Source organism: Diabrotica undecimpunctata, chromosome 3, assembly GCF_040954645.1.
Source record: "Diabrotica undecimpunctata isolate CICGRU chromosome 3, icDiaUnde3, whole genome shotgun sequence".
NCBI lineage: Eukaryota > Metazoa > Arthropoda > Insecta > Coleoptera > Chrysomelidae > Diabrotica > Diabrotica undecimpunctata.
This window is the reverse complement of record NC_092805.1, coordinates 126,686,889-126,714,594: the sequence shown is the minus strand read 5'-3', so window position 1 is coordinate 126,714,594 and position 27,706 is coordinate 126,686,889. Positions and strand designations below refer to the sequence as shown.

At 32.2% G+C, this 27,706-nt stretch overlaps 1 protein-coding gene across 2 annotated transcripts; it reads left to right on the top strand.

Annotated features, from left to right (window-relative positions):
• borr (borealin-related) lies at positions 1-27,201 on the top strand. 2 transcript variants are annotated; one of them, XM_072526878.1, is made up of 6 exons: positions 1-190; positions 2,187-2,283; positions 10,326-10,441; positions 10,839-10,968; positions 21,040-21,221; positions 24,915-27,201. In XM_072526878.1, exons 2-6 carry the CDS (start codon positions 2,187-2,189, stop codon positions 25,194-25,196), a joined length of 807 nt encoding a protein of 268 aa, XP_072382979.1. In that variant the 5' UTR covers positions 1-190; the 3' UTR covers positions 25,197-27,201. The 2 variants fall into 2 exon arrangements, with proteins under 2 accessions (XP_072382979.1, XP_072382978.1); XM_072526877.1 differs by having other exon boundaries at positions 21,010-21,221.
• Positions 27,202-27,706: the final 505 nt, after the last annotated feature.

Sequence of the window (27,706 nt, the reverse complement as noted above, 5' to 3'; positions counted from 1 at the left end):
TGACATTTTGCTTTGCACAGTTGAATTTGATTGTTTGACGTTGTATTTAAAAGTTATGTTTGCTTTTCTGTCTTAATTCAGAAAATCATTAACGAATTATATTTCAAAAGATTTATTTAACTGTGATGGACTGTTAACCTGTGTGTGGACATTGTTTTTATTAGTGAAAACTGGTTTTAAGTATTTTAAAGTAAGTATATTATAAATACATAACCTACGTGTTTGAAAAATAACGACTTTTCAAGCAGCATGAACTCTGGAAAAATATGTATCTCTATTTTGTAAAATATATTTGTCTCTGTAAGTATAACAAAAGCTTGTAATAGGTAGAATATGACTTAAAAAGTTTGTATTATTCTACACTGGAAATTTATGTTTTAATGACACAAGTTGTCAGTGCATTTGGAGGCAAGAAGGTAAAATATATCTTAAAACTTAAGACATATATTGATACTTATTCTATAGCTATTGAAATTGTTATTCTCCGAAAGATTTAAATATAGGTTTTTATGTATTGAACTGTACTCATATATATTATTAACTGATACAATTTTTGAGGGAGAGGTTCTAAATCTGGTAGTCCTAAACAAAAATACAGTTTCAGTATACAACAGGACATTGCTTTATGACAAAAATTATAATTATGAAAGTTGTTTGGAATTAAAACCTATTTTGAATATGGAATAACATTATTCTAATTGAAAGAAAAAAGTTTTTTGTAAGTTTTTCTCAAGTTACTGATACCAAACATATTTTTTTATTTATTACAAAATATGATAACTCTTTCGCTCTGCTAAAAAATGATAAGGAAATTTTCACAAAACAAAATATTAAATTAAAAATCTAATGAACATTGAGGAGGTAATAACCTTTTTTCTATCAGAATGGAACAGTTATCATATTTGTAATAAATAAAAATTAGTTTAATATTAGTAATTTGATAATTTTTTTTTCAATTAGAAGGATGTAATTGCATATTAAAACAATTTTTAATTCCAAACAACTTTTCATAATAACAATTTTCAATATTGTGAAGTATAAAGGTAGGTACTTGAGCTACTACTCTTGAGCAAAATTCATATTTTTTGACAAAACTTGTATAAGATTGCTAAAATTTGATATCTGATAGCATTAAACCATGCAGAGCTTTTTTATGAAGAATAACTTTTTTTTTCATAAAATTAATAATAAAGTTTCCCATATGGTTCCAAGTAGTGATGGATCATTCACAAACAATCTGGATCGACGTCTCTTACAATCCAGATTTAATATTCTTCTTCTACTTCTTTTTTCTGAGGCTATTTGGCCAGCTTTGGAAAATATTCGTTCAGAAGACACATAAGTCACAGGAATATAAAGTATTTGATTGGTCAAGACAGATAAATGAGGATAAATCTCCTTCCCCTATTTCCACCAAAACAGTGAATTTTCATGTCAGCTGATTAGCGGTTTATTTTTATAATTTTCAACTTCAATAATTATTATGTCATCTTGTCTTGAATTGGTTAACGCTTCAGATTTAACACTGATGATTTCGTCAAAATCATTCCAAAGACAACTTTTTTATCTTTAGTTTCGTCATTTATTTGATGGCAGTCCTCGAATTTGTCCAGTTGAGCTGCAGATTGCTGAGTTTAAGAGTCTGTCATTCATCAGATGTTAAATGTATGTTACATTCTAATAGCATATTATCATAACCACGAAGAGTTAGTATTGATATAGAATATATTGAATTTTATATATTTCACCTAATCATCTTCCTTAAGAAAAAACAACTTCCTTAGAAAAAAATAATTTTAAAATAACTATTTTTGTGTGCAAAGATTTTGTATACGTATACCAAACAATTTTATTTTTATTACTCTATTATGCTTTTATAATTTTATTATGTTTTAGCTCCATTCTGTTTTTATACTACTTGAATCTGTTCTCTTCTACATATATTAATATTCCTTTTTCTGATAGTGTTCTTTGTTTTATTTCCTCATTTTTTATTCTGTCTTTTCTTGTAACAGCATCTTCAAAAGCATTTCATCTCTTTTGAAGCTATCTTGTACCACAATAAAGAATGTTTTATTTTAGTAAACTATATTAAAATTTGATGAGTTTGGCAATACGAAATTTATTTTGTTACTATTAATTAAATATTTAATTCAAAACCTAATTTTAGTATATGTATATTCTAGATGCCAAGAACTAAAGCAGTCAATAAAAAAACAACATCAAAATTAGATGAAGAAGGTATTGATAGACAGTTTCTTCTGGAGGTTGTACGTACACTAAGTAAGTTTTTTTATGCAATTTGTACAATTCATAAAAGAAAATATGATATATTATCACTACAGCTATTTCGACAGAGTGCCTTTCTCAAGTGATGTATTTTTACTATGTGTCTACACTTTATAGTCTTTAGCTGAATAAGTTGAGGAGTGAAGAGCAGTGCTAGTTTAACACAGTCTGCTGCCCTGTACTGATTTGGATGCCGCACCTAGGCTCAAAAATATTTCTTAACTTTATTTCAATTCAACAAAACATATTTTGAATACAAGTTTATTAAAATAAGGAAAACAATTACAACTTTTTTTGGTTTCAAACTTAAATGAATACTAACAAAATACAAGAAAAAAATTAAGGGACCTCAAAAAGTAAAATTAAAATATACCTAATAACATTCAAACAGGTAACATGAGGTAGGTAATCAAATACCTTTACTATTAAAAAGTTTGTTTTCTTGCCTTTACTGAAGCGAAGTTTTCGATGATATCATTTATATTTAATTCATTTAGCAGGTCCTCGTTAATGGATAAATTTGCTAATGAGTTCAAATTTTCTTGCGAATATGCATTTGTTAAATAGGTCTTTACCCTTTTTAGTGTCGAAAGAGAGAGTTCATTACTTGCATTTGCGACCATTATGAAGAAAAAAATATGCAGGCAAATATTAATGTTTGGAAATGGACATATTAATTTATTTTCATATAAAACCTGTACCAATTCTAAAGGAGTGTCTATTTTTAGTTGGGGAAGAGACTAACAAATGCTTTAAATGCACAAGTTCTTGGGGAAAATACTCATCCAAATCCTCCTTGTATTTTTTTTGTAATTCGGTTGCCAATCTAAAAATATCTTTATCTTCCGTAGTTTTTAGTTTAAACAAAAATTCAAATGCTCTTGAACAAGATTTGTAACCATCAGACCAGCGAATAATCTCCGACTTAAGATTGTCTATTATAAAAACATAACATTGTGTTCACATTCTTTCTTTTTGGCTTAAACTTTCCTTCAAATTGTGCTTAAATCCATATTTTCCTTTTGTACTGCTTTAATCACCTTATTAACCCTTTGTAAAACGTCATGTCAGAATGATAAAATTATTCCGTTTGCCAAAAAATCAAGTTTTTCTGATAGAGAAGCTGCTTCAAATCTTACTACATTTTTCTCAAATATATCATTTGACATTCGAATCAAACATGTTTTAATCAAACCGTAATTGCTTTTTAATGCTTTTACGGCATCAAAACGAGAAGACCAACAGGTTTTATTCACTCTTTTAGGTAACAGTGTTTGTCCTGACTCAGGCGAATCCTTTATTGCACAAGACAATAACTCATACCTGTGTGTAGACACGGAGAAAAAATTTTAAATAGCTTGTACCTACATAAAAAAGATATTTCTTCCAAACAACAATCTGCTGTATTATGGACAACCAAATTTAAAGAGGGAGCAGCACATGGCACAAAGAGAGCTAAATCATTGTAAACTTTAATATGTGCTTGCAAACCAGAATACTTGCCACTCATATTACTGGCATTGTCGTAAGACTGGCCTCTACAGTTCTTCTAATATCTAATTTCAAAGACTAACATCCCAATAACTGTTTCCTCAAGTTCTTGTGAGCTTGCCCAGTGTTTTTATAATCAAATTCCACGAATCTTTTTATGGGTTTCCCTTTAATGTTACAGTATCTCAAAATCGCCGTAAGTTGGTCATGATGTGTCATTAATTTGCCTAACAATTTCATCAATGACTTGATTGGACAAAAGTATTTGGATTGGCTTTCAGTAATTCGTTACATATATTTTTTGATAGATATGATGTTTTGCCCTTACCTAAATTAGCTCGTTTAATAATATTATCTTTTAAAAATGGATCATATTCTGACAATAGTTCCAGTAAACCTAAGTAGTTTTAATTCTGTTTTTAACTAATTCTTTCATGAGTACCTCTAAATGCCAATTCCTTGGTAGCCAGAAACTTTATTACACTTATGATTCTTTCTATTACTTTAACCCAATATTCTTTCGCAGTGCTAATTTCCTTTTCGCGTTCTACATCAACTCTTCCTTGCTTTAATAAGCGAGTCGTATAAATTTTCAGATTATCTATATGATCATTGGATCTTTCATCTTCGTCAAATCTTTCCTTACTTTTATTCCATAATGTAAATCCTGTTTTAAATTGCGGCTAACCACTTCTCCATTAACCAGTTTTTTATAAAATATTTGCTCACCGGCATACCTGTTTTGTTCGCCGAAATTTCTTTTCGACATTGAAAAGTCCATATCTGTAAGATTCTGTTCGACCCATTTTTCTAGAATCATTTCTGCGTAATTATGGCAATCTTGAAAAAGTGCTGGATCTTTAAAATTAAGTAAATCCTGTTTTGGATCTAAAAAGAAATAAAAAAAAATTATTTGTCATTGTTCTGTTTTAGTTAGCATTTGTAAAGGCACCGTTATCTTTTTGCATTTTAGCCTCGTTACAAAAAATTTAAATATGGCTTACACGAGTTACTGGTGGTTGGTTCTTCATCTTCTAATACTTTTGAAACAGGTGATACTAAGTGCTCTGTCATTGATTCTGAAGTCTCCAAAATAGGTTCATATGGTCGAATATGAATATATTTATCACTAGTAGCTTTAGAACTAGGACCGAGTTGGGAAATATTTGTAGTGTCGTCTTCTTGTTGTAAAAAATGCTGTCATTTTGGGTATACCTAATTTTAATTTTATTTTGCCTTTTCTGCTTTTCTTGTTTCCTTTTAAGCCAGAAAGATCCAGGTTGTTTTCGCTCTTCCATACTTTTCCATTGTATATTTATTATATTAATGTTTTATTTACAGATACCTATACAGTTTCAAATGTAAGACAAACCTCTTACCGTAGTTTATTATAGGTATTTCTACTCGTACACACGGCGCCCGTCAGGCAGGATGTTTAAAATATCTCACCTTTTATGTTTCTACAATTCAATCCGCTCATTGCCAACCCAAACATGAGCTATTTTGCGGTGTTCGCACATTATTCTTAAACGCTCTAAAATGATATAATTTTACGGCGGCATGTTTGTACGTTATCTGACATTTAGTCTAGATAACATGAACTGAATACCGTGCATAAACCATATACGTCGACGTCGTACATAAAATACAAAAAAATTTATTATTATATAATGTGGATTTGTATGCAAATTTTATTTTACCATATATATATATATATATATATATATATATATATATATATATATATATATATATATATATATATATATATATATATATATATATATATATATATATATATATATATATATATATATATATATATATATATATATATATATATATATATATATATATATATATATATATATATATATATATATATATATATATATATATATATATATATATATATATATATATATATATATATATATATATATATATATATATATATATATATATATATATATATATATATATATATATATATATATATATATATATATATATATATATATATATATATATATATATATATATATATATATATATATATATATATATATATATATATATATATATATATATATATATATATATATATATATATATATATATATATATATATATATATATATATATATATATATATATATATATATATAAGGTTCTTGAACTCCTAGGTGGAGCATAGAGCTTCAGTGAAAACGCGCCATCGGGTTCTATTTTGCGCTAAGGCCTTCACCTCATTCCAAGACTTTCCTTGGCCTTTTATCTCGTCCATACATAACATATCATACATAACCATATAATTTAGGAACAGCAGGCGCTTCGCGCGTACCGCCCGGTGCTACAGTCCCGAAAAGACCCATGGTTAAACCGGCGTTGGTTAGAGCTGCTTGTCTAAAGTTGGTCATTTAGAACTATACCTGTCTTTTTTAATTTATTAGTTTCCATAGATTCTAATAAAGATAGCTTAAGGCCTTTATTTTGAATATGGAGAATTTGAAAATGGTCATTAAAACACTGATTATGATCTAGAACAGTTGTGCTCAGACTTATACTGCATGGGATCTACCACATAAACTGCAAGCGTCCGGAGATCGACTCCTATATCGTGTTTTTAAAATAGAAGGAGCAATTCAAATTTACCGCGCCGCAATGTTTGTTTGTAATTGGTCCAACCTCAGACAAGTTTACTCCACTGTTATGAAATTTTGACACTAATGGCATTTCATAGATTAATTAAGTTATATCGGCGATTTTTTGTGTTTTCTGCCTTATTCTTTTAATTTTTAGATTTTTATTCTGCTTTTATATAAAAACAGTTGTTTTTAGAACTCTTTAGCGACGTATTAGTATAATATAATATTTTTGGATTATCGTCGAAGGCCGATATGATCAACCAAAAAAGAAGATGTATTTGGTAACTTTTCTAATGACTTTCTTGGGTGTGAATCTGTCTCTTTACTTTGCTCCTCCTGGTTTAAAAACAAAGCATAGTAAAAAAACAATTTTGAAAATAAAAAACTTTATTGCACATTTCTAGTTGATAAAAAGTTATAACTACAGAGAGTTGTAATTAAATTCATGTTTTTCATATTAATTTTATTTGGATGTTGATGCATGGCACTGCATATTATCATCCACAAGTATTTCATATGATGGTACGTAATTACCGAGGGCCAAACGCAAGCACGAAGAGAGATGTTCGTCAGTTAGCCGATTACGATATTTTGATTTCACTATCTTCATTTGGGAAAATGCAGACACACAAGTATGTTGATCCAAATAATGCTGTGAGCTGCAAAGCTACTTGTCTCAAAGACGGATATATCTCAGATGATATGAAAGACCAAAATTTCGTATCGGTCGCTCTGGATTTAAGGTGTATATCCGAAATTATTTTCATTTTGGACGGAAATAATCTCCATATTGAACGTAACGGATATTTCAGTGGCTATTTTTTACACGCCTTGACAAGAAAATGGATTAGAGATGAATGTTACAATAGCTGTCAGTTTTTTAAAATCAGCGAAGCGTCTTTCAAACTCGCTATGAAGTGCTTGCAGCTCCGTCTCGTAATAAACATAATTCAAATGAACGGCTACCCTTTTTTTTCAACAATGGAAAGTTGTTTAAATCCTTTCTGCTAATTTGCTTAATTAATAATTTCAATTTGTTGACAAAAGAATGTACTGCGCTCATCATATCGATAATTGTTTTATTTTTACCTTGTAGTTCAAAATTAAGGAGGTTCAAATGATTTGTTAAATCTGTTAGGAAAGCCAGATCACTATGCCATTTTTCGTTTTGAAGTAGATGAGTGTCGTCCCCTCGTTCTTCTAAAAAAGAAATTATTTCGGGAAGTAGCTTCTGAAACCTATCTAAAAATTTTTCACGGCTCAACCACCTCACATCTGTATGCAGAAGTAAATCAGTTTGTTCCGCAGACTTGGTAGCTTCCAATTGCGCTTTAAAAAGACTTCGTTGCAAGCTTCGCGCTCTGATTGAATTCACAATTTTTGTTGTCATCTTCATGATGTCGTCCATATTTAAAATTTTGGAACACAAAACTTGCTGGTAAATGATGCAATGAAATGAAAAAAACGATGGAAATTCATCGTTAGCTCGACATAATGCAACAAATCCATTGTTAACGCCAGTCACGGATGGTGCACCATCTGTTGTAATACACACGAGTTTGTAAATCGGTAGCTCGTATTGTTTCACAAAATTTATAAAAACGTTGTATATATCTTCTCCGCGAGTTTTTTTCTTTCAGAGGCAGCATTGTTAACAATTCTTCTTTAGCCAACATGTCAGAAAATACCATCCGAATGAAAATACACAACTGGGCGGTATCAGTCATATCGGTTGACTCGTCAAATTGCAAAGAAAAGTACATAGCATCATAATTATTTCGATCATGCACGTGTGGTGAGTCAGGACAGTCCCCGTATTTTCTCCGCGAATCGCGATCGACTTCAAAAACTTTGGCGATCGACCGGTCGATCGCGATCGACCTTTTGAGCACCGCTGATCTAGTAGGTGAAGTGCGTACATAGAATTTGTTTTTTCTTTTATTGAAACCCCTTTTGTGTTTTGCTATATGTTTATTAAAGGTTCTACCAGTTTGATTGATGTAAGTTTTTGGGCAGTCACTACATATAAGTTTGTATATACTACTGTGTAAGTGCTTTTTTTTACTCTTGTTGTTCTTAATATATTTAATTTGTTATTTGTTTTGCAAGCTTTCTTTTTTATGTGTGGCTATTTTTGTTGATATCTTGCCTGTATACCTATGTAATCGAGCAGAAGGTACTTTGTTTTTTCTCTGGTGATAGGAAGACTAATTTCAGGTCTTTCTTATGCCGTTTTTGGTTTAAAATTTTGTTTATTGTTTGTTCGTTGTACCCATTGTTTACTGCTATTTGCTTAATGATATGCAATTCTATCTCGAAGTTATTTTTTGACATGGGAATTTCTGTTAATCTATGTAACATGTTACGGTATGAATAGACTAAACAATGTAGTCTTGCAAGATATATCTGTTCTGTGGAGTTCTGAGCCTGTATAAATGAGAGTTTATATCAGAACAGATAATTGTTTGGATACTTTTGTGAAATTACTGGTACTAATTCATAGTAAAAAAAGAATGTGTATGTAAGATCCTCAAAGAATGTAAAGTTATTTAAGAAGTCAATAAAAAGTTCTTTTATACTACAAGTAAACTGACATAACGAAGTTTTAAGCATATGTTAGTAAAAATGAAATCAAATTAATATAAAAAGAGAAATCAAACGATTTCTACCTAGCGAAACCGAATTCAAATTTTTACCACTGTGTTTCCTAAAACTTGCGAAACAAACAGCTGGATAAATTACTCGGCAAGGGAATCTAAAATTCCTAAAACTTGCGAAACAAACAGCTGGATAAAAATTTGAATTCGGTTTCGCTAGGTAGAAATCGTTTGATTTCTCTTTTTGTTTTTAGATGGCGTAGTTACGTCCGTATATAGTTATTTTGATAACTATTGTCTAGGACGGGAGAGATTTTTGTTTTGGTTCAGAGCAGTGGCTATACCGTTCTGACGAGACCTAAAGAGATCGAAATACGTATAAGCGGTTGTCGCTGCCCTGTATCAAAACAAAAATCTAATACCGGCATTATGTTTTGTTACTTACTTCGTTTGGAGTACCAGAAACTGAATTCACTACGAATTTTGACCAGGATGAACGGCATGTGGAATGCAATTTTAAATTCCCTTGCCTAGTAATTTATCCAGCTGTTTGTTTCGCAAGTTTTAGGAAACACAGTGGTAAAAATTTGAATTCGGTTTCGCTAGGTAGAAATCGTTTGATTTCTCTTTTTGTTTTTAGATGGCGTAGTTACGTCCGTATATAGTTATTTTAATAACTATTGTCTAGGACGGGAGAGATTTTTGTTTTGGTTCAGAGCAGTGGCTATACCGTTCTGACGAGACCTAAAGAGGTCGAAATACGTATAAGCCGTTGTCGCTGCCCTGTATCAAAACAAAAATCTAATACCGTTATTATGTTTTGTTACTTACTTCGTTTGGAGTACCAGAAACTGAATTTACTACGAATTTTGACCAGGATGAACGGCATGTGGAAGCAATTTTAGATTCCCTTGCCGAGTAATTTATCCAGCTGTTTGTTTCGCAAGTTTTAGGAAACACAGTGGTAAAAATTTGAATTCGGTTTCGCTAGGTAGAAATCGTTTGATTTCTCTTTTTGTTTTTAGATGGCGTAGTTACGTCCGTATATAGTTATTTTGATAACTATTGTCTAGGACGGGAGAGATTTTTGTTTTGGTTCAGAGCAGTGGCTATACCGTTCTGACAAGACCTAAAGAGGTCGAAATACGTATAAGCGGTTGTCGCTGCCCTGTATCAAAACAAAAATCTAATACCGTCATTATGTCAAATGAATATGTTTAATTTTGTAATCCTTGTCTCTCTAGACTCGCTAGGAATCGTTGTCTTTAGCAAAGGTTAATTGAAATATTTTTTGTTTTAGAGCAAGAATTCATTGATTTGATTGATGTAAAATTGCACTGTATGTTGGAAGACAACAGAAGAGAAATTATTAAGCAATTTTCCTTAGAAGAACTAAATACTAAATTATGTGACCTGGTAAGTATCCATGTCAGGATAGTACCATGAGTTTTCCTCCTGATTTTTCCTCATTATTTCCTTATTATATACTACATTACTAACGAGAGAATTTTACTGTCGGATTGGCTGTCTTTTTAAAGACAAATCACATGCTATGATTTTTCTTTCGGTTGTTCTCGAGTTTATTTCAAGTAATTGAATGAACTTCCAATAAAGTCGTCCCAGGAATGCACCTGAAAATATTAAAAATGCCATTTTAACCTATCTACCAACTAACAAAACAAAATAATGTGTTTAATTTATATTTTATGATTCCCAAAGTGGACATTGAAACATCAATATAAAGTATTTTAAACTAAAATTCTGATTCATTCCCATTTTGTATATGACTTCTGATAACCTAATTACATTTTAGGATAATGTGTTAGTTTCAAAAAGTAACACAAGTATAAATGTAACACGCAAACAAGACCTTTTAAGTCATACGAAGTCTGTAAGGAAAGGAAGAAAACGACTGACGCGAAGTTCTTCTGCCACAGATGAAGGTAAGATAAGCATAATTGGAATATACAGTGCGCGTTTAAAGTCCTTCACCCAACTAATTCCTGAACCATAAAATAAATATTAATAATTTTTTTTTGTCACTAAGGGACCTGTAAATTTTTTATGATGGCTAGTAACGTAATCAGTCTAAATGGCGGAAGGGCGCCATTTTATATAATTTATTAGAAATAAGATTAAGTATATGCCAAATAATACTTTGTTTGAAAGCTCTTGACGCTCGGTACATTCCTAGATTTAGCTTATTTATTGACAACAACTGCCAAAATATGACGTTATCAACATTTATTTACGTGACTATACGAGCCCTAACAACTATATGTTGGAACAAGCAGTTATTTTGCGAATAAAATGCCAATTTACCGAAATTATTTTATTTAATTTTTTTTAATTGTAAATATGAAATTAACTTTAATTTAATTGTAAATTTTTTATGAATAAGGAATTATTTTTACAGTTTAGTTATATATTTTATGTTTATTACCATTTAATTAATTGTTTGATAATCAAAAAAAATTTGACAACTAAATATTGGAACAAGGAGTTTTTAACAAATTAAAATTAATAAGGCCCTTGGCTTGAATAACAGCCTGAACTCTAGGAAATATTTTATCAACTAGCCCTTTATAGAATTCAGGGGTGAAACTATCCCATATTTCTTGCAATTTAGCACTTAGTTTGTAACAAAAAAATGCGAAGTAATGTAACAAAAACAAATAAATTAAAGCTGGAAAGCAGAATGTGCCGGAGAGTGACTACTTGACACTCAAAAGAGGATTCGGTCAATTTGCATGCCCTACCGAGACCGTAAAGTGAGAATATGAATGACAGGATACTTAAAAAAAATATATAGAAATAACGTAAATGAAAGTGGTAAATCATGGAAGTTGCTCTAAGATATGATTGGGCGCCAGGAAAGTATTAACATATACCTTCCAAGGTATCTTGTAAAGCTGTTTGCTGCAATAAACGGGAAACAGGTATTCATTAAAATATTTAGTTTTCACCACAAATTTTAATCCCTATCCAAATGTATACAATATAATTTTTTTATAGCTACCCACCACCAATTATGTACAGTTAATCTAGTTACTTATATACAAAAAAAAATAAATACCCTGGTTACACACAACTGATCCTTGATAAACTGAATTTACAAATAATAAAATATAAGAACAAATTTAATGACTGTACCTAAAAAGGTAATTTACTTGCCTACTAGAGATGTAGCTCTGTATTTCGGCTTTCAATTAAATGTCTTAACAAGTAATAAGGACACTATCCTGAAGGAATAGATTTCCAAAGGTTTAAATATATAATAATAATAAAATATCAATAAATAACTCTCTGATTAAATGTGTACACAAGAAACCGTACAAATGAGTTAAAAGGGGGGATTTAAAACCTCAACCTACTTAGTCCCTAAATATGATTAAGTATTATTTAAAAAAAAATGATGTGTTTTTTTTATTATTATGTAAAAATAGTATGATTTAACGTTCAAAAAAAATATTATATAAAAGAAATTAAAACTAAGAAATAAACTTAATACAGATTTACTATATTTTATACTCTGAAGGAGGGAGATACTTCCCTCTGATTTCTCAAAATTGTCCGGGGATAATAAGGTCAGATCTGGACCTCTGGGGAACAGCTACGTCAAAAATAAAATCAACCCTGGAACCAGGTGTTACTCCGACTAGGTATTAACTTAAACTTTCTTCTTAAGAAAACTTGTCCAAAAAAACAAAATCAAAATATTCTTCCCCTGACTTCTGCTTGACTCCCAGAGGTAGGCTAAAAAAACATTTCTTTTAGAGTTCTTTCTTACTCTTAATACAGAGTAGGGAAAAAAACACAAGGTTTATGAACCTTGAAACGTTTTATAAAGATTACTTGTCAAGTGTGAAAGCAAAAATTTAATGGTTTTGTAAATGATGTGGAAATGATGGGAAACATTTCAGATAAATATATCGAATCAAATGAAAAATGACAATACTATAGGATCTCAAAAATGGCTGATGGTTTTTATATTTTCATTTTATTGATAATTGGATACACTTACCGGCTCAGAGTGGCTATAAACCAACAGGACACTTAGAAAAAAAACCAAACCAAAACTTCCTGCAACTTCTTCTTAAAAAAACTTTAATATTCTAAATAAAAAAACCTTTTAGGTCTTCTCTGGCCCCTACCTCTAAACCCAAGTGTCTCTACCGAACGTCGAAGCAGAAGTGGGCAATGGGCACTTGTTTTGAGTTAGCTAAACTATGATTGCAAACATGGACACTTGGTGTCGCTGTTTAATACCAACTTAAAATTTAAGAATTAAGAAAATCATTAAGAGGATTTGAATTTAAAAATGTTTAAGGATTATTGAAGTGACGGACTCGTTACAAGTTGTGTCAAAGTACGCTGAGGGTTATTTCTTAGGCCTTGTTTTATTTTGTGCCAATGGCTCTCTCTTGGATTAGGATCTGGGCTGCTAGAAGGATATGACAAAACTTTAATGTCATATTCTCCCATCTATTTTGTGGTAGATTTAACTGTATGGCATGAGTCTCCGTCCTGCTTAAAGATAAAATCACCGGATGGATATAACTTTGCCGCACTTGGTAGAAATTAATGTTGGAGAATATTTTGATATATTCGCGACAGCATTCTCTAGAAATATTCATCCCACTTTCTCTATTCCACCTAGCAGTTACTTCTCGTAGTGTATTTCTTCTTCCCGACTTACATATTCTAACTAAATGCCTTCAACTCCTTTGAGAAACAGCTTTTGGACGACCTGAGCTTTTGCCGCGAACATCAATACTGGCAGTTTCACCATATTTCTTAATTATACTAAACACAGTAGTTGTTGCTACAGTCAATTCACTGGAAATTTCACGCATGATTTTCCCTTTATGGTACAGATAAATAATAATTTCTTGAACTTTTGGATCAGTAGGTTTTCCACGTGCCATTATAATATTTTTCTCGTAATAAAACTGACGGTTGTTAATTATACATACTCAAATGACGCGTTACAGTTATTATTGACAACGCACTACCTACTCGTATGTTTGATTTCAAAGCCTTCTTTGCGCCAGGCTAATAAAATTACGTGAGGAAAAGCAAAAAATGTTCCAATATTTAGTTGTTAGTAGTTTTTGATTATCAACCAATTAATTAAATAGTACCTAATCAATATAAAATATATAATTATTGCGCAAAAATAATTCCATACATGTCGTTAATTTCATATTTACAATTTAAAAAAAAAATAAATAAAAGAATTTCGGTAAATTGGCATTATATTCGCAAAATAACTGCTTGTTTCAACATATAGTTGTTAGGGCTCGTATAAGATGTTATACATTATTTTAAAGTTATTGTGTTACGCAGATACAAACAAGAAAAAGTTATTTTTCGGATGGGAGTAAATTAAAGATAATTTTCTTAATTCAACTATAGCCATTTTGAAACGGAGCGTCAGAACCGGATAAAAGCGAGGAACATAATGAGAAACACAAGAGCTTTTAAACTATATATCACATTCCCTATATTGCCATTTAAGAAAAATAGATAACGAGGACAATTATAAATTGACTAATAGAGCGTTTTCTATCAAAGCTTAACATTACAGTAAAAGTATTAGGATTACTAACAATATTAATATTATAATAATAATAACCATGCAGAAAGCAGCACCAGAGTCCCACCAGATCTCAATCCTTTTGATACCGTAGGTATCTGGGATGAGTGAATTTTCCCCTTAGAGGGAGTGTGAGCTTTATGGCAAAATCTGGATAATAATAATAGTAATGTTCAGTTATCCAAAAAATATATTTAAAGTTTTATTGTTTTGAAAATAGTTGGTGGGGAGGATTTTATGCGTGCCCTATATAAGCATTTGTAAGCACATTTTATAGGTAAAAAATAATAATTCGGTACTAATAGAAACGTAGAAAACAATTGAACTTACATTTTTATCTCAATATAAAGTCATAGCCGAAAAAAAATAATAATTCAACTATTTTCTCTCTCTCTCCAATGGCGCTACAGCCCAAATCGGGCCTTGTCCTCCTCCAAACTATGCCTCCAACCTTGTCGGTCCCGCGCCGATCTTGCCCAGGTTCTCACGTCTAGCCAATTTTACGCGTCCGCTGCCACTTCATCCTCCCACCTTTTCCGTGGCCGTCCTTTTCGTCTTGCGCCCTGCATTTTACTATCTAGGGCTGTTTTTGGCAATCTTTCTGTCTCTCATTCTTACTACATGACCAGCACAGCGAAGTCTCTGAAGTTTAACGAATTCTGAGATCAGTGTCTCTTTGAACAGTTGGTAGAGTTCATGGTTATACCTGGATCTCCATATTCCGTTTTCGTTAATAGGTCCAAATATCTTTCTTATGACTTTTCTTTCGAAGACTTTCAGTTTTCTTTTTGTCTCTTCTGTCATCACCCATGTCTCGCATCCATAACATACTATTGGTCTGATAATAGTTTTGTAGACCCTGATTTTCGATCTCCAGTGTGTGTTTTTGGAGCGAAACACATGATCGAGTGAAAAATAAGCTTTGTTTCCCTTTACTATTCTTCTTTGGATTTCTGGTTCTTCTGTTCCATCCGTGTTTAATGTAACTCCTAAATATGTGAAACTTTCTACCGTTTCAATATCGTCCTCTAATTCAACTGTGCGTCTGTTTCCCCTAGCTCTTGCCTGCGTTAACTTCTTTGTCTTTTGAATATTTATTTCTAGTCGGGTCTCTTTTGCCTTTGATTTTAATTGTGAATATATTTCTGCCGCCTCTTCTGTTCTGCGAGATATGATGCTGATATCATCGGCATAGGCGGCAATCTGTATTGATTTATTTGTTAGGAGATTACCTCTTCCTATATTCAGCTGTCTTATCACATATTCCAAGGTCAGGTTGAATAGTGTCGGTGTCAGCCCGTCTCCTTGCTTTAATCCTTGCGCTATCGTAAAGTTTTCAGTGAGCTCATTTTGGACTCTGACAGTTGCTATTGACGAATCCGTTGTTGTTTTTATCCATTTTTAGGGGATATTAAAGCTCTGCAATATTTGATATAACTTGTTCCTATTAATTGAATCGTAGGCTTGTTTGAAATCTATGAATATGTTGTGGACATCAATGTCGTATTCCCACGATTTGTTTAAGATTTGTTTCACTGTGAATAGTTGGTCAGTTGTAGATCTTTCTTGTCGGAAACCGGTTTGATATTCCCCAACAATATTTTCAGTTAGTTGTTGGAGTCGTTTGTTTAGTATGTAAGTAAAAATTTTGTACGCCGTGCACAAGAGGGTTATGCCGCGATAATTTTCGCATTTCAGTTTATCCCCTTTTTTATAAATTGGGCATATAATCCCGGTTTTCCAATCATTAGTGATCTTTTCATCATTCCAAATCTTGTTCATGAGCACATGCGTTTGTCCTACTAGGTGATCGCCACCTAATTTATATAGCTCAGGGGGGACGTTGTCAATACCTGGAGCCTTATTGTTCTTTTGTGCTCGTATTGCCTGTTTTACCTCTTCCATCGTTGGGGGTTCTATATTTTCTGTGTCTCTCATTCTGCTGCATGTCCATATGCTCTTCATTTTCTTGTGTCCCTAGAAGAGTTTGGAAATAGGTTTTCCAGCCATTTCAGGTAGAAGACAATATGTTTTCAGTAATATCGGATTTCATTGTTTCATTCGAAAATTGACGTTACGAAAATTGAGTCAGGTTCATGAAATTTTGTAAGTAGTCTTCTTCTTTAGGTGCCCTGTCCGTATTCAGATGTTGACCGTCATCATGTTTACAATTTCTCAAACCTTTCTTTATCGGCTGCTGCGCGGAATAATTCTACTGTGATACCACACCATTGTCTAACATTACGCAGCCATAAAAGTTTCTTTAGACCAATCCATCTCTTTCACTCCATTTTCCTTTATTATAAGGCAAAGTAGATGGTATTTGGGTCCTCCAATTATATGGCCGAAGTATTGGAAGTGTATGAAACCCATGATATTTTTAAGATCCGTTCATAGCACCACAACTCGAATGCTTCTAATTTGTTAAGCATTGTGGTTTTTAATGCCCATGTCTCACAATTATATAATAGGATATACCACACATAACATTTCAGGGCCTTCTTACGAATATGCATCGACATGTTTTTGTTACACAAAACTGTTTTCCAGATCATAAAAGCCGTACATGATATTTCGATCATGTCTTGATCCTATTTCCTCTCCATTAAGCGAAAGCCGACCTTGATCTGTATTAATCTTTCCAACCGCCATCCACTTTGTCTTTGAAATGTTAATTTTAAGGTCTCTCCAATAATTTGCTTCACTGACTAGATTTACTAGATATCTGAAGATCTTGTAAATTTGGAAACGGCTCTATCGATAGCGTATCTAATATTGATTACTTCTCCGCCTAGTCTTACTCTCTCTTGTCTGTCATCCAAAGCCCCCCGAAAGATTTCTTCAAAGAATAGATTAAAAAGGCTGGGTGACAAAACACAACCCTGTCGTACTCCACGTTTGATGGGTAGTTATTCAGTATGACTGTCTCCAATTTGGATAGACGATACTTGATTGTAATATAAGTATTTTAGCAGTCTTATATCGTCGTGGTCAAGTAGTGCTGCCTGCAGGCAATCGAAAAGTGTATCGTGTTGTACTCCGTCGAATGCCTTCTCGAAGTTTATGAAACAAACATTAACGTTCTTTCGGGACTCACGGCTTTTTGTAAGAGAACAAAATAGTGCCTCTCTAGTTCCTAGACAATTTCTAAATTCAAATTGTTTATTATTACCCATTCTACTTTCGCACAGAAGAAATACTTGGTTTTGTATAATTAGTAAAAGTAGCTCATCAAACTGATTAGTCTAAAATCGCTACATTTGTTGGTGGGCCTTCTTGTAAGTAGTCAATAGTAGAATAAGTGAAAGGAAGAACCTGTGGGAACTAGTTGGATATGGTCAATATAATAGGATATTCCTAGGAGATAATGTAAACTCCCGAGGTATATCACCCATTGAAACTGCCCCTTTAAAAAAATAAGCGCATCTAATTACTAATTATTTATTGCAAATAATAATTTTATTATCAGTCGGAATGTTCAAAAGACTTACCAAAAGCGGACAGTACAGTTAATAATATTTCCCATTAAAAACATGTTAGGAAAGTCACTATTCTTTTTTTTTGTATGTTGGAGAAGAAAAGTACCGCGGAAGCGAATTCTAAATTATTTCACTTACCTAATTATTAAAACTGTTAATTTGAAACATTATGTATTTAAATATTTCATTTTGGCGATAGCTTATTTTATTCCCATTAAAGACTTTTTTTAACGGACGATATAAATTTATAGTCTACTATAAGTTTGCTGATACACATTTATGTGTATAATACTAATGCTACTACTTTCCCAAAGTAGTCTCTAATATATTAGAGACCACTTTGGGAGAAGTGTATCATAACAAAATATGATATGATTATATCAAACAAGAAATATAAAAATATAAGTAAATAACATCGTATTGAAAGACTAAAATAACCTATTTAGTCCTATTTAACCTATTTAACCATTCCTCTAGACTAGATAATAAAAAAATAAAATCATTAAAATGTGTTTCCATATAATCATCTTCTATGTTAAACTTTATTGGGAAATATAATATCCTACTTTTATGATATACAATTAAGGATTATCCTTATTTACGAACCCACAATGCAGATATAAAGCAAGACCATATTTATTATAATGTTAAAATTAATTAAAGAGGTTGCTTTAATGTGTGGTGGAACATGTTTTTGAGATTGCCTAAACAGCATATATTTCAGATTTATGAACATTAATATAAAGCAATTTTAAACACATTTTAAATGTAAAGGTTATTTAGACCTCTTTGAGTGAATGGTTTCAATTCCTAACTTAGGTTTTCACTGATGATGATCTGATAAGACTGAAAACGTTTTGATGAAATTTTAATCCGTTTGAAAAATTTCATTATTTAATATATATTTTTTTAAATATATACCAGTTTACACCAGAAATTTTTTTCTTCACTGTAAGTTTATTATTACTGTATATTCAACCGCCTTGAACATATTATATGGCATCACTTAAAATCCGCAATTACACAAATGATGTTTTGAATTATTCAATTCCAATGAAGTGTGCTTCAATTAATTGGATAGGAGATAGAAAACGACGGTCTTACATTTAATCAAAGTAAAGGATTCTTATATACATACCACAAATAATACTTCAGAAAAAGTTATTAACTGGGATAATGAAAGTGACAGCGACATTGACTTCACAGTAAATTGATATACATAGGCATTAGAATTCAAAAAGTATTTATAGACATGTAATTTGTTATAAACTAATTTCCTGTGCAATTGATAATTTCTAAAAGTAAAAGTTTTATGTTTATATTGTACTTTATATATTTACAAAAATTAAAAAGTTAAGCAATATCACACCTCAAGTGTACAAACGACGTATGAATTAAAATTTAAAAAGTAATTTTAAAAAATTCAATATTTATCAAATAATCAGTGTCTATATCAATATAACTAACAACAGAGGTGTTTATAGATTATATTTTCGTTAAATTTTTACAAATCGATAAGTGTGGATATTATATTTCTGAACAGACTGTACCATGCTTAACATAACCAAATGTTGCTAAAAGTTTAGTCGTAGCATTGATAATTTAAGTAAAGTATATGTTCTTTTTAATATGGTAATTTGCACATGTCACAACTTGGCAGTAATTCACTTCTTTTCTCCTTCTTCCTCTTCTTCTTCTTCTTTAACCTTTACCAATTCCGTTCTTTACCAATCGTTGGATATTATGGCTACTTATTCGCTATCGTGACTGTATTGACAACAGCTCTAAATAATGATGTAGTCGATTATCTGTACCATTGTCTTAGATGGTTCTGCCATAATGTTATTCTTCTACCAGGACCATGTTTAACTTGGATCATTTCCTGAATGATTAGATGCAAACGTAAACATTTTTCAGAGTGTCTCATAATGTGACGGAAGTTATTCCAGCTTACGGCTCTTTAAAATATTAACCAATTGTGTTGTTTGTTTAAAAATGGCCTTACTTATTCCACTCTTACTCCATATAGAAGCACTGGAAAGATGTAGCAATGTGTCACTCGAATTCGAAGGTCAATATCAAGATTATGGCTGCAAAGTACGTTTCTCATTTTTACAAATGTAGCTCGGGCTTATCCTCTTCGGCTTTTAATTTCTACGGTTGGATCCCAGCTCTCATTGATATTACTGCCGAGATACACAACTCTGTCCAGTACGGCATTCTCAAAATTTATACCGTCGTCCTGCATGTAATTTCGTTCGGTAACTATCATCACGGTTATACCATTCACAATAATACCTTCTTTGTCTCCAAATATTTAAAGGCTAGAGGATACAGCCTTGTCTCACTCCTCTATTTATATTTATTACATCCAACAGTTCTTGTTCAACTTTTATTCTTGCCACTTAATGCCAGTAGCGATTTGTAATTATTTATAAATCTTTATTGTTCAATCTCGCTGTTTTCAATATTTCTAGCATTTTGTTATGTCGGATCTTATCAAAAGCCTTAATAATATCAATTGCGCAGATGTATTCATCATCATTCAGTGATTCACTACCGTTCATAAAATCGTAATAATCCTACCATACTTTCATATCGAAAACATACCTGAAAAATAAAATGTCGTAGTGAAGCGCCAGCTAAGAATTACTAAATATAAAGTTTACGTTTCTTCAGTGATATTAAAAAAGCACGCATAAACAGAAGCTAAATGCTAGAGCAATTTAATCTGTTCAGTTGACTGGCATGTGTTACCCATCGCATCGTTTAAATTACAAACTTTTAGAAATCATTTGAGCATGCTCATTGTATTTGTGCAAACTTTCTCTTTGCTTTTATCTTTGTTCTAACCCTCATTTTTCCTCATGTAATGTTGGTTTTGGTGTTTTGTAATGTCCTGATAGGCTACTTAACAACAGAGAGTTCAAATTCAGTTGATAGGATCTCCAAACATCAGCCTCGAGCCAAAAGTAAGAAAATTGAGAAGAATATTAGAAGTAGCAGTAGGTTAACAAGGTCGTTGTCCAGAAGTCATACAGATTCTACCAATACAGATTTCCAAACACCAGCAAACAAGAAAACTCCACCAAATGCCTATGGAGTTGTTACACCTAAGGTAAGTTTATAAGCTTTAAATTAAATATTTTTCTTTTACATTATATATTTCATACTTAAAGGAACTAATTTTAAATAAAAAGTGTGGGTAACCGAAAATACTGAAAATAATTTCAGTAATTTTTCGCATTATTAGGATGATTTTTACAAGTATAAACCTTGTCACCTGTTTCGGATGTTACTAGATAACTACTATACTATAACAATTTTCAATTGAAGGTGATTCATTGGCAACATCGGACTTAAAGCGACCAACCAATATTCAACTTTGCAGAAGCGTACCAAAATAATATTTTAATTATTTATTATTTATTTAAACACATAAGTAATTACCTAAAAATTAAATTTAACACCGATATAATCTATTAAATTATCATGTGTATTTTGACAGGTATCTTATAGTTGTCTAACAAAATAAAGTAAAATTTTATTGTTATTATAGAGTACCTAATACAGTACTTCAAAAAACAGAAAACTTTGCAAAATAATTATTATATTCCATTTATATAGAAGAACTATAGAGCAAATAAATAATTAACCAAGTTTAGGCTTATGAGCTTATGAAGTTTCAAAATCCAGTGACTCGTCCGAAGAGGAATCCCCAGTCACTCTTAAGTCCATTATTATTTTGTCGAAAACAGTGTCTGCCATCTCGTTTAATCTCCACATTTTCTCTTCTTCCTTGGTCACATGGGCTACGGCCTTACCCCAATCTTCTTTCCGTATCCGTTCCATTGCCAGTTCTAATAAACGTTAATACTGTTTGAAAGCTATTTTCTTGTGGCATCTTAATGCACTATGAATCTTAATAAACTTTGGACATCAGAAATTTTATGTCACGTTTTCACGAGCTACGTAACCCTTTACTTGAGCCCAGATTATTTCTATCGGGTTTAGCTCGCAATGGTAAGGAGGAAGTCTCAAAATGGTGATGCCTTTAGCACGAGCCATTGTATCTAAAACATGCTGGCGATATCCATCATGGAGCTGTCTAATGACACTTATAAGCTCAGCCTTAACCATGTCCTCGGAAAATGGAATCCATGGCCATAGTTGGCAGATCGTCTAATTGTTTGGCGATTCTCCTAATCTTTGTCCTAATGAATTCAAATGTTGGCGCTTTATTCTCAAAAAAGAACGAATGAATAGTAGTGCGTACAAAATTTTTCCGGTACTCATCCAATTCAATTTTTTTCTATCACGGCAATGTACTTTTGGAGCTTGCACAATTCGTCACCATTTTTTTCACTTACAATGCTTCCACTATAGGAAGTGTATTTTTTAAATTTTCATACACTCTACAGACAATCTGTTTTTCTTCTGCCGTCATAAACTTCCGCTTCATTTGTACATCTTAATCCTATAAAAAGAATAAACATCAATCATATTGTTCTGCTGTTTGTCTGTTGTTTACTTACCTCAAAAACACGCCCATGAAGATATGGACGCTTGATGATAAAAAAAACCGAACGATTAAACTATTCCCATTACCACTCTTTCCAAGGAGTTTTTACACACCAAGTTCTTACTTTCGCTTATCCACATTGGCGAAACATACCCAATAAAAATGACCCCGGTAGGTGCCGGTAAGAATTTACCTAATATTTAACATTAGCTCTCAGTTCAATTTGTAGATGAGTCACCTTCATTTGAAAATTCTTATGTTATAGTAAAGATAATTTGGGTTGCCCTTCGAAATAATTATTTTAATAAGGGGGACAATTTTCTTATATTTTCAAGATATGCTTCTCTACAGAATCATTGCACTAGACCGTATTTTCTTCCGGATGTAACACTAATCAGTGATCATTTCTGATCACTGATTTCTACTTGGATAAATATGAGGAATACAATTAGTAGAGACTGCTAATTTAGTAAGAATGATAAATCATTCCTATTCATTATCAGATAAATAGCCGAAAAAGCTATTGAATGTAGTAAAGTTCCCTTAATGTAATTTATTGACCTTACGCGACCCTTTGATAGGGTAAAGCTTGACGATGCTCAAACTACTAAAGGGAAGAAACTTATGGGTCATATCACCAAAAAAGTGAAAACTGCAGGAAGAGGTTATAGAATGAGCAATACAAAATCTAAAACAATTTGCTATGCTGATGATGCGATGATAATATCTCTGAAGATGGGGACAATCTACAGAGACTATTATATAAGTTTGAAATGGTAGCAAATAATTAAATATGATTATATCTGTCCAGAAAACGCAGTATATGCTTAATTTATAATAAAAGTGTCGAGCTAGTCATGTCCATCAAATATTTAGGCGCTAATATTTATAGCAATAGAAATCTAAAACAAGAAATACAAACACAAGCGATAACAGCCGCTAGAAAATCGGTATTTAAATGTTCGAAACATACCTCGATCCTAGAAGGAATTACCGGTCGGATCCCCCTGATTGAGACGCAACATCGGCACGGCATTTACCCGATCTCTCATTCACGTACAATTCTCACGCATTCTAGTACTTTCTCCTACGACTGAATTCTTATCTCCCTCTGTTCCTCCCTGTTCATGTTCAATCTCGCCCCTTCTCATTCTGCCTTATCTTCTTGCTTGCTCCTGAGCACCCTGCCTCCCTTTAGGTCGCCTTTCTTCTTGTTGCTTTCTCTCCAACGTTCTCCTCACATATCTCTGAACTGCTCTCCACCGATCTGACCTAAGCATCTAATCCACCAGTTCCGTGACTGATTGCACCCTAATTCCTAGCTCTCTCTCAAGCAGGCTCCTCTCCTCTATTCGTCTATCGCATACCAATAGTGTATGAGACAATGTCCGATATTTTACATATGTCCTGTGAGCATCTGCGTCAGGAAGTAATCCTAACGCCGGTGCCCTCAGTCCATCACATCTTCTCAGATTACGAATCAACGACTTCGTCCACTGCGCCACCCCTCTCATCTCGTCCCATTCTTCTTGCCACACCATTATGGACCTCTCCCTTTCCTCTTTTTTTAAACGTTCTGTTGCTATGTCTTCATTAATCATCAAAATTCAAATTCATCAAAAATTACAAAACTTGTGAAAGACCTATTATGACCTACGCCACAGAAACACGAGCAGGAACAACCACGACTACTAAGAATGGCAGACATGAAGACCCTAAGATCAATTACTGGCAAAACACTTGCAGATAGAGTGAGGAGCAGCGTTATCAGGACCCTGTGTAACATTCAAAACCTTGTAAAATGGCCTAGAGTCAGGAAAAGAGCATGGAGAGATCACGTTAATAGAATGGGTGAAAATATACTTGCCAAGTATGAAAAACCGAACACCAGCAGACCACCCGGAAAACCCCCCAAACCTGGTATGAAAGTTGAACATCGGAATCCCAACTTAGGCTACAAAAGTTACTTGAACTACTTGAAAAAATAAGACATTGTCTTAAAATAAGAAGAAGAATAAAATCATTCCAAAACACTAACCATGCAAGTGTGTTGAATGTTGTTGGAGATATATATACGAGATCACAATATTTTGGTAGGAAAAATAAGACTGGAATTGAAAAAGGGATGGTACTGTAAAACAATAAATATCCAGTAGACTAGAACAAAAAATAATTTTGACATTCGTTACAAGAATTGTATTAAAAAACTAATTTCATCATTTTGTACATCAAACGTCCTTATTGTATTATTGTTAGGTTGTTTACTAAAAGTATATTCCTATGTTTTAGTGTAAACCAAACACACCGCACGTTCTACTACGTCGTCCAAAACACAACGAAGTCGCCTTATCTTTCCAAGGCAGTCCATTACTCACAGCCGCCGTAGCACCAGACGAATTTGCCAATATCAACATACCCCTTAACGATGGAAGTTTACTGAGTTTGCGACCGCAGAAAGGCCTAAGACTGTCACAAATACCCAAATTTGATGAGGATACTATGAGGCAATTGCAGACGTTAAAAGACCACATTTCAATGGTGTTGGGTTCGTCTCAACCCGATTCATATTAGTTTTAGATGACTCCCATTATTTTTAGAATAATATCTGCTCTATTTCAAACAATAAGTATAGTTGATTATCTATTTAATTTATGGTATGGAAATAAGAAGAGTTTACTTAATGTTTGAAATCGATCACATCCTTTGGAGACTACCAAAAGTATAACGTCAAATTTTAGAAATTTACGTGATAGTCATTTGAATTTTTTTTTCTTTAATAAACAAGTTCTTGCTTTTTATAAGATCAACGATGGTTATATATTTCAACCTCAAGTACAAGTAATATATTTGATAAATTTTTTGATAGACATTCATTATATTGCAAGATTCGTATTATATCATTTGACAGATTCCATAAAAAACGTACTACTAATTTGTTATTCTATATTTTATAAAAGAATGCAATTCTTTAGGTAAATTATTAATTCAATGCCTAGCACTATTAACATAAAGTGTGTGGAATGGAATTCAAAAATTATCTTATGATAATTTAGGTGTTCTCATATTTTGATTTCCTTTTGTTGTCACAGTCTACAGTCGACCCCAGTTAATATTTATTATGACAATCCAGTCGATCTACTAAGTGTTTGTCCTAAATGAGCTTACAAATGGAAATAAATAGTACTAGATACTATTCACAGAAAATTGTTTCATTCAAATTAACTGTATATTCATAAGTTTTCTACCTAATTTTGTTGAATTGTGTTATTAAGTTTTACTCTTACTCTTAGTTTGGTTTAAGATGTTATAAGAATTAAAAGAAATAAAATATATATTAATAAAACATTTTACAAATTCGTGCTTTACGCGGTATTGCCCCACCCGGTGGGGCGGCATTATCGTGCATCTTATTTTAGCTGGGAAAGTAAAAATTAAAAATAACTGAAGAAATTTTTAATGTACTTGGAAACAATCTAACACGTTATCATTATACTTAGGGTTTACTACAGGTTTTTTAAATATCCCTTATGAAAACCTTCAGCTGATTCCCCACCACTACAAGCTGCATGTGCCCATACTCCACACCCACTGCACCGACACCAAAGTTTCTTGTCTTCTCCAAATTCATCGCATACGATGCATACTTCATTGGCTACAGGAGGGTTACTGGAGATGATTCAGAATCATCTTCAACACATCTTTTCTTTTCCGTATATTATTCCTAGCAAAAATAACCTTTCGTTTAAATTTTTTTACTTTTATATCACCATTCTGCTCTCTCCTCGCTTGCTTCTCAGTTTTCGCATCTTGCTTGGCTTTTTTATCCAGGAGAATATCCTTCACTAGTGTAGCAGCCAATATGAAGATAAAAGACCAGATTTAGCTGTGGATGTTGATGGGATAAATCCAGTCCTGTGCTTTTCAACGCATGCTTTTCCAGTAAATAGTTTTAAACCCTCACGTAAGTCACCGCTAGTAAGCTGTATTTAGGATGAATATAAAACTTCGTTATATATGAGTAACAATAAATTTAAACCTTTATAAATTTTTATGGATTTAGTATTGATGATTATTATGCTTTTTATTAATAGGTACCCTCCCCAATATTAAAATGACGATTCTTTCCTTCGAATGACTTTAGTTGATATATTAATCACATTTGTCATCTTTTTCCTCTAAAATCTTTTTTAGCTTCATAATTACTTTGAACGATATTTCAAAAAGTTTATGAAATTTAGAGTTTATTTGAAAACTTTTGGTTAGTCTCTAAGCTTTAATTTTAAAGGATTTTAATATTATACTTTTATTTTTATTACAATATTATACAGTATTTAGTTGTAGCGGTAATTTTTCCCAAACCATTTCCTTGTAGCGTCCCAACTTTTATCAAATATTTCGTTGGGTATAAATCATAAATTCGTGGGTTTTATATTTACCGATACCACAATGGCAATAATTCGAATAATAAACTCGAATTTGTGGTTTAGTCTTAACGGTATATTTCATAAAATGTACTGTGACTGTTCTAATTGTTCTCTTTTATGTGTTTATGTATAAATAAAGTGAATGCTTTACATTTTATTTCGTTTTAATTCAATGGTAATCGGTGAGTTCGCTTTAAAAATTGAGGAAGTGAGTATGTAAGACAGGTTTGTATTACTAATTAACTTATTTGTGACACAAAAATATGCTTAAACTAACACAACTGTAGATAAAAAAATAATAAAACTAAATAATGCAGAATGGTGGTAGACACCCTGAAAGCGTTACAGTACAGCGGATCATCTTCTTACAGTCAGAACGCAAATAGAGAAAACCAATGAATATCACTTGAACTTATACATTGGCTTCGTTGATTATGAAAAGCCATTCGACTCCATAGAACTTTGGGCAATAGAGAGAGCTCTGCAGTGGGACTCTGTGCCATGTAGTATTCTACATATAGAGAAGATTCTACAACGTCGGCACTCCGTACATCCGCATTGTCGCATGAATGCTATTATTTTGGTCGTTTCGTTTCTATCTCCAGAGACCTATCGAATTCTATATAGCGCAAGCGTATTATATTCCAAAAGCAAGTT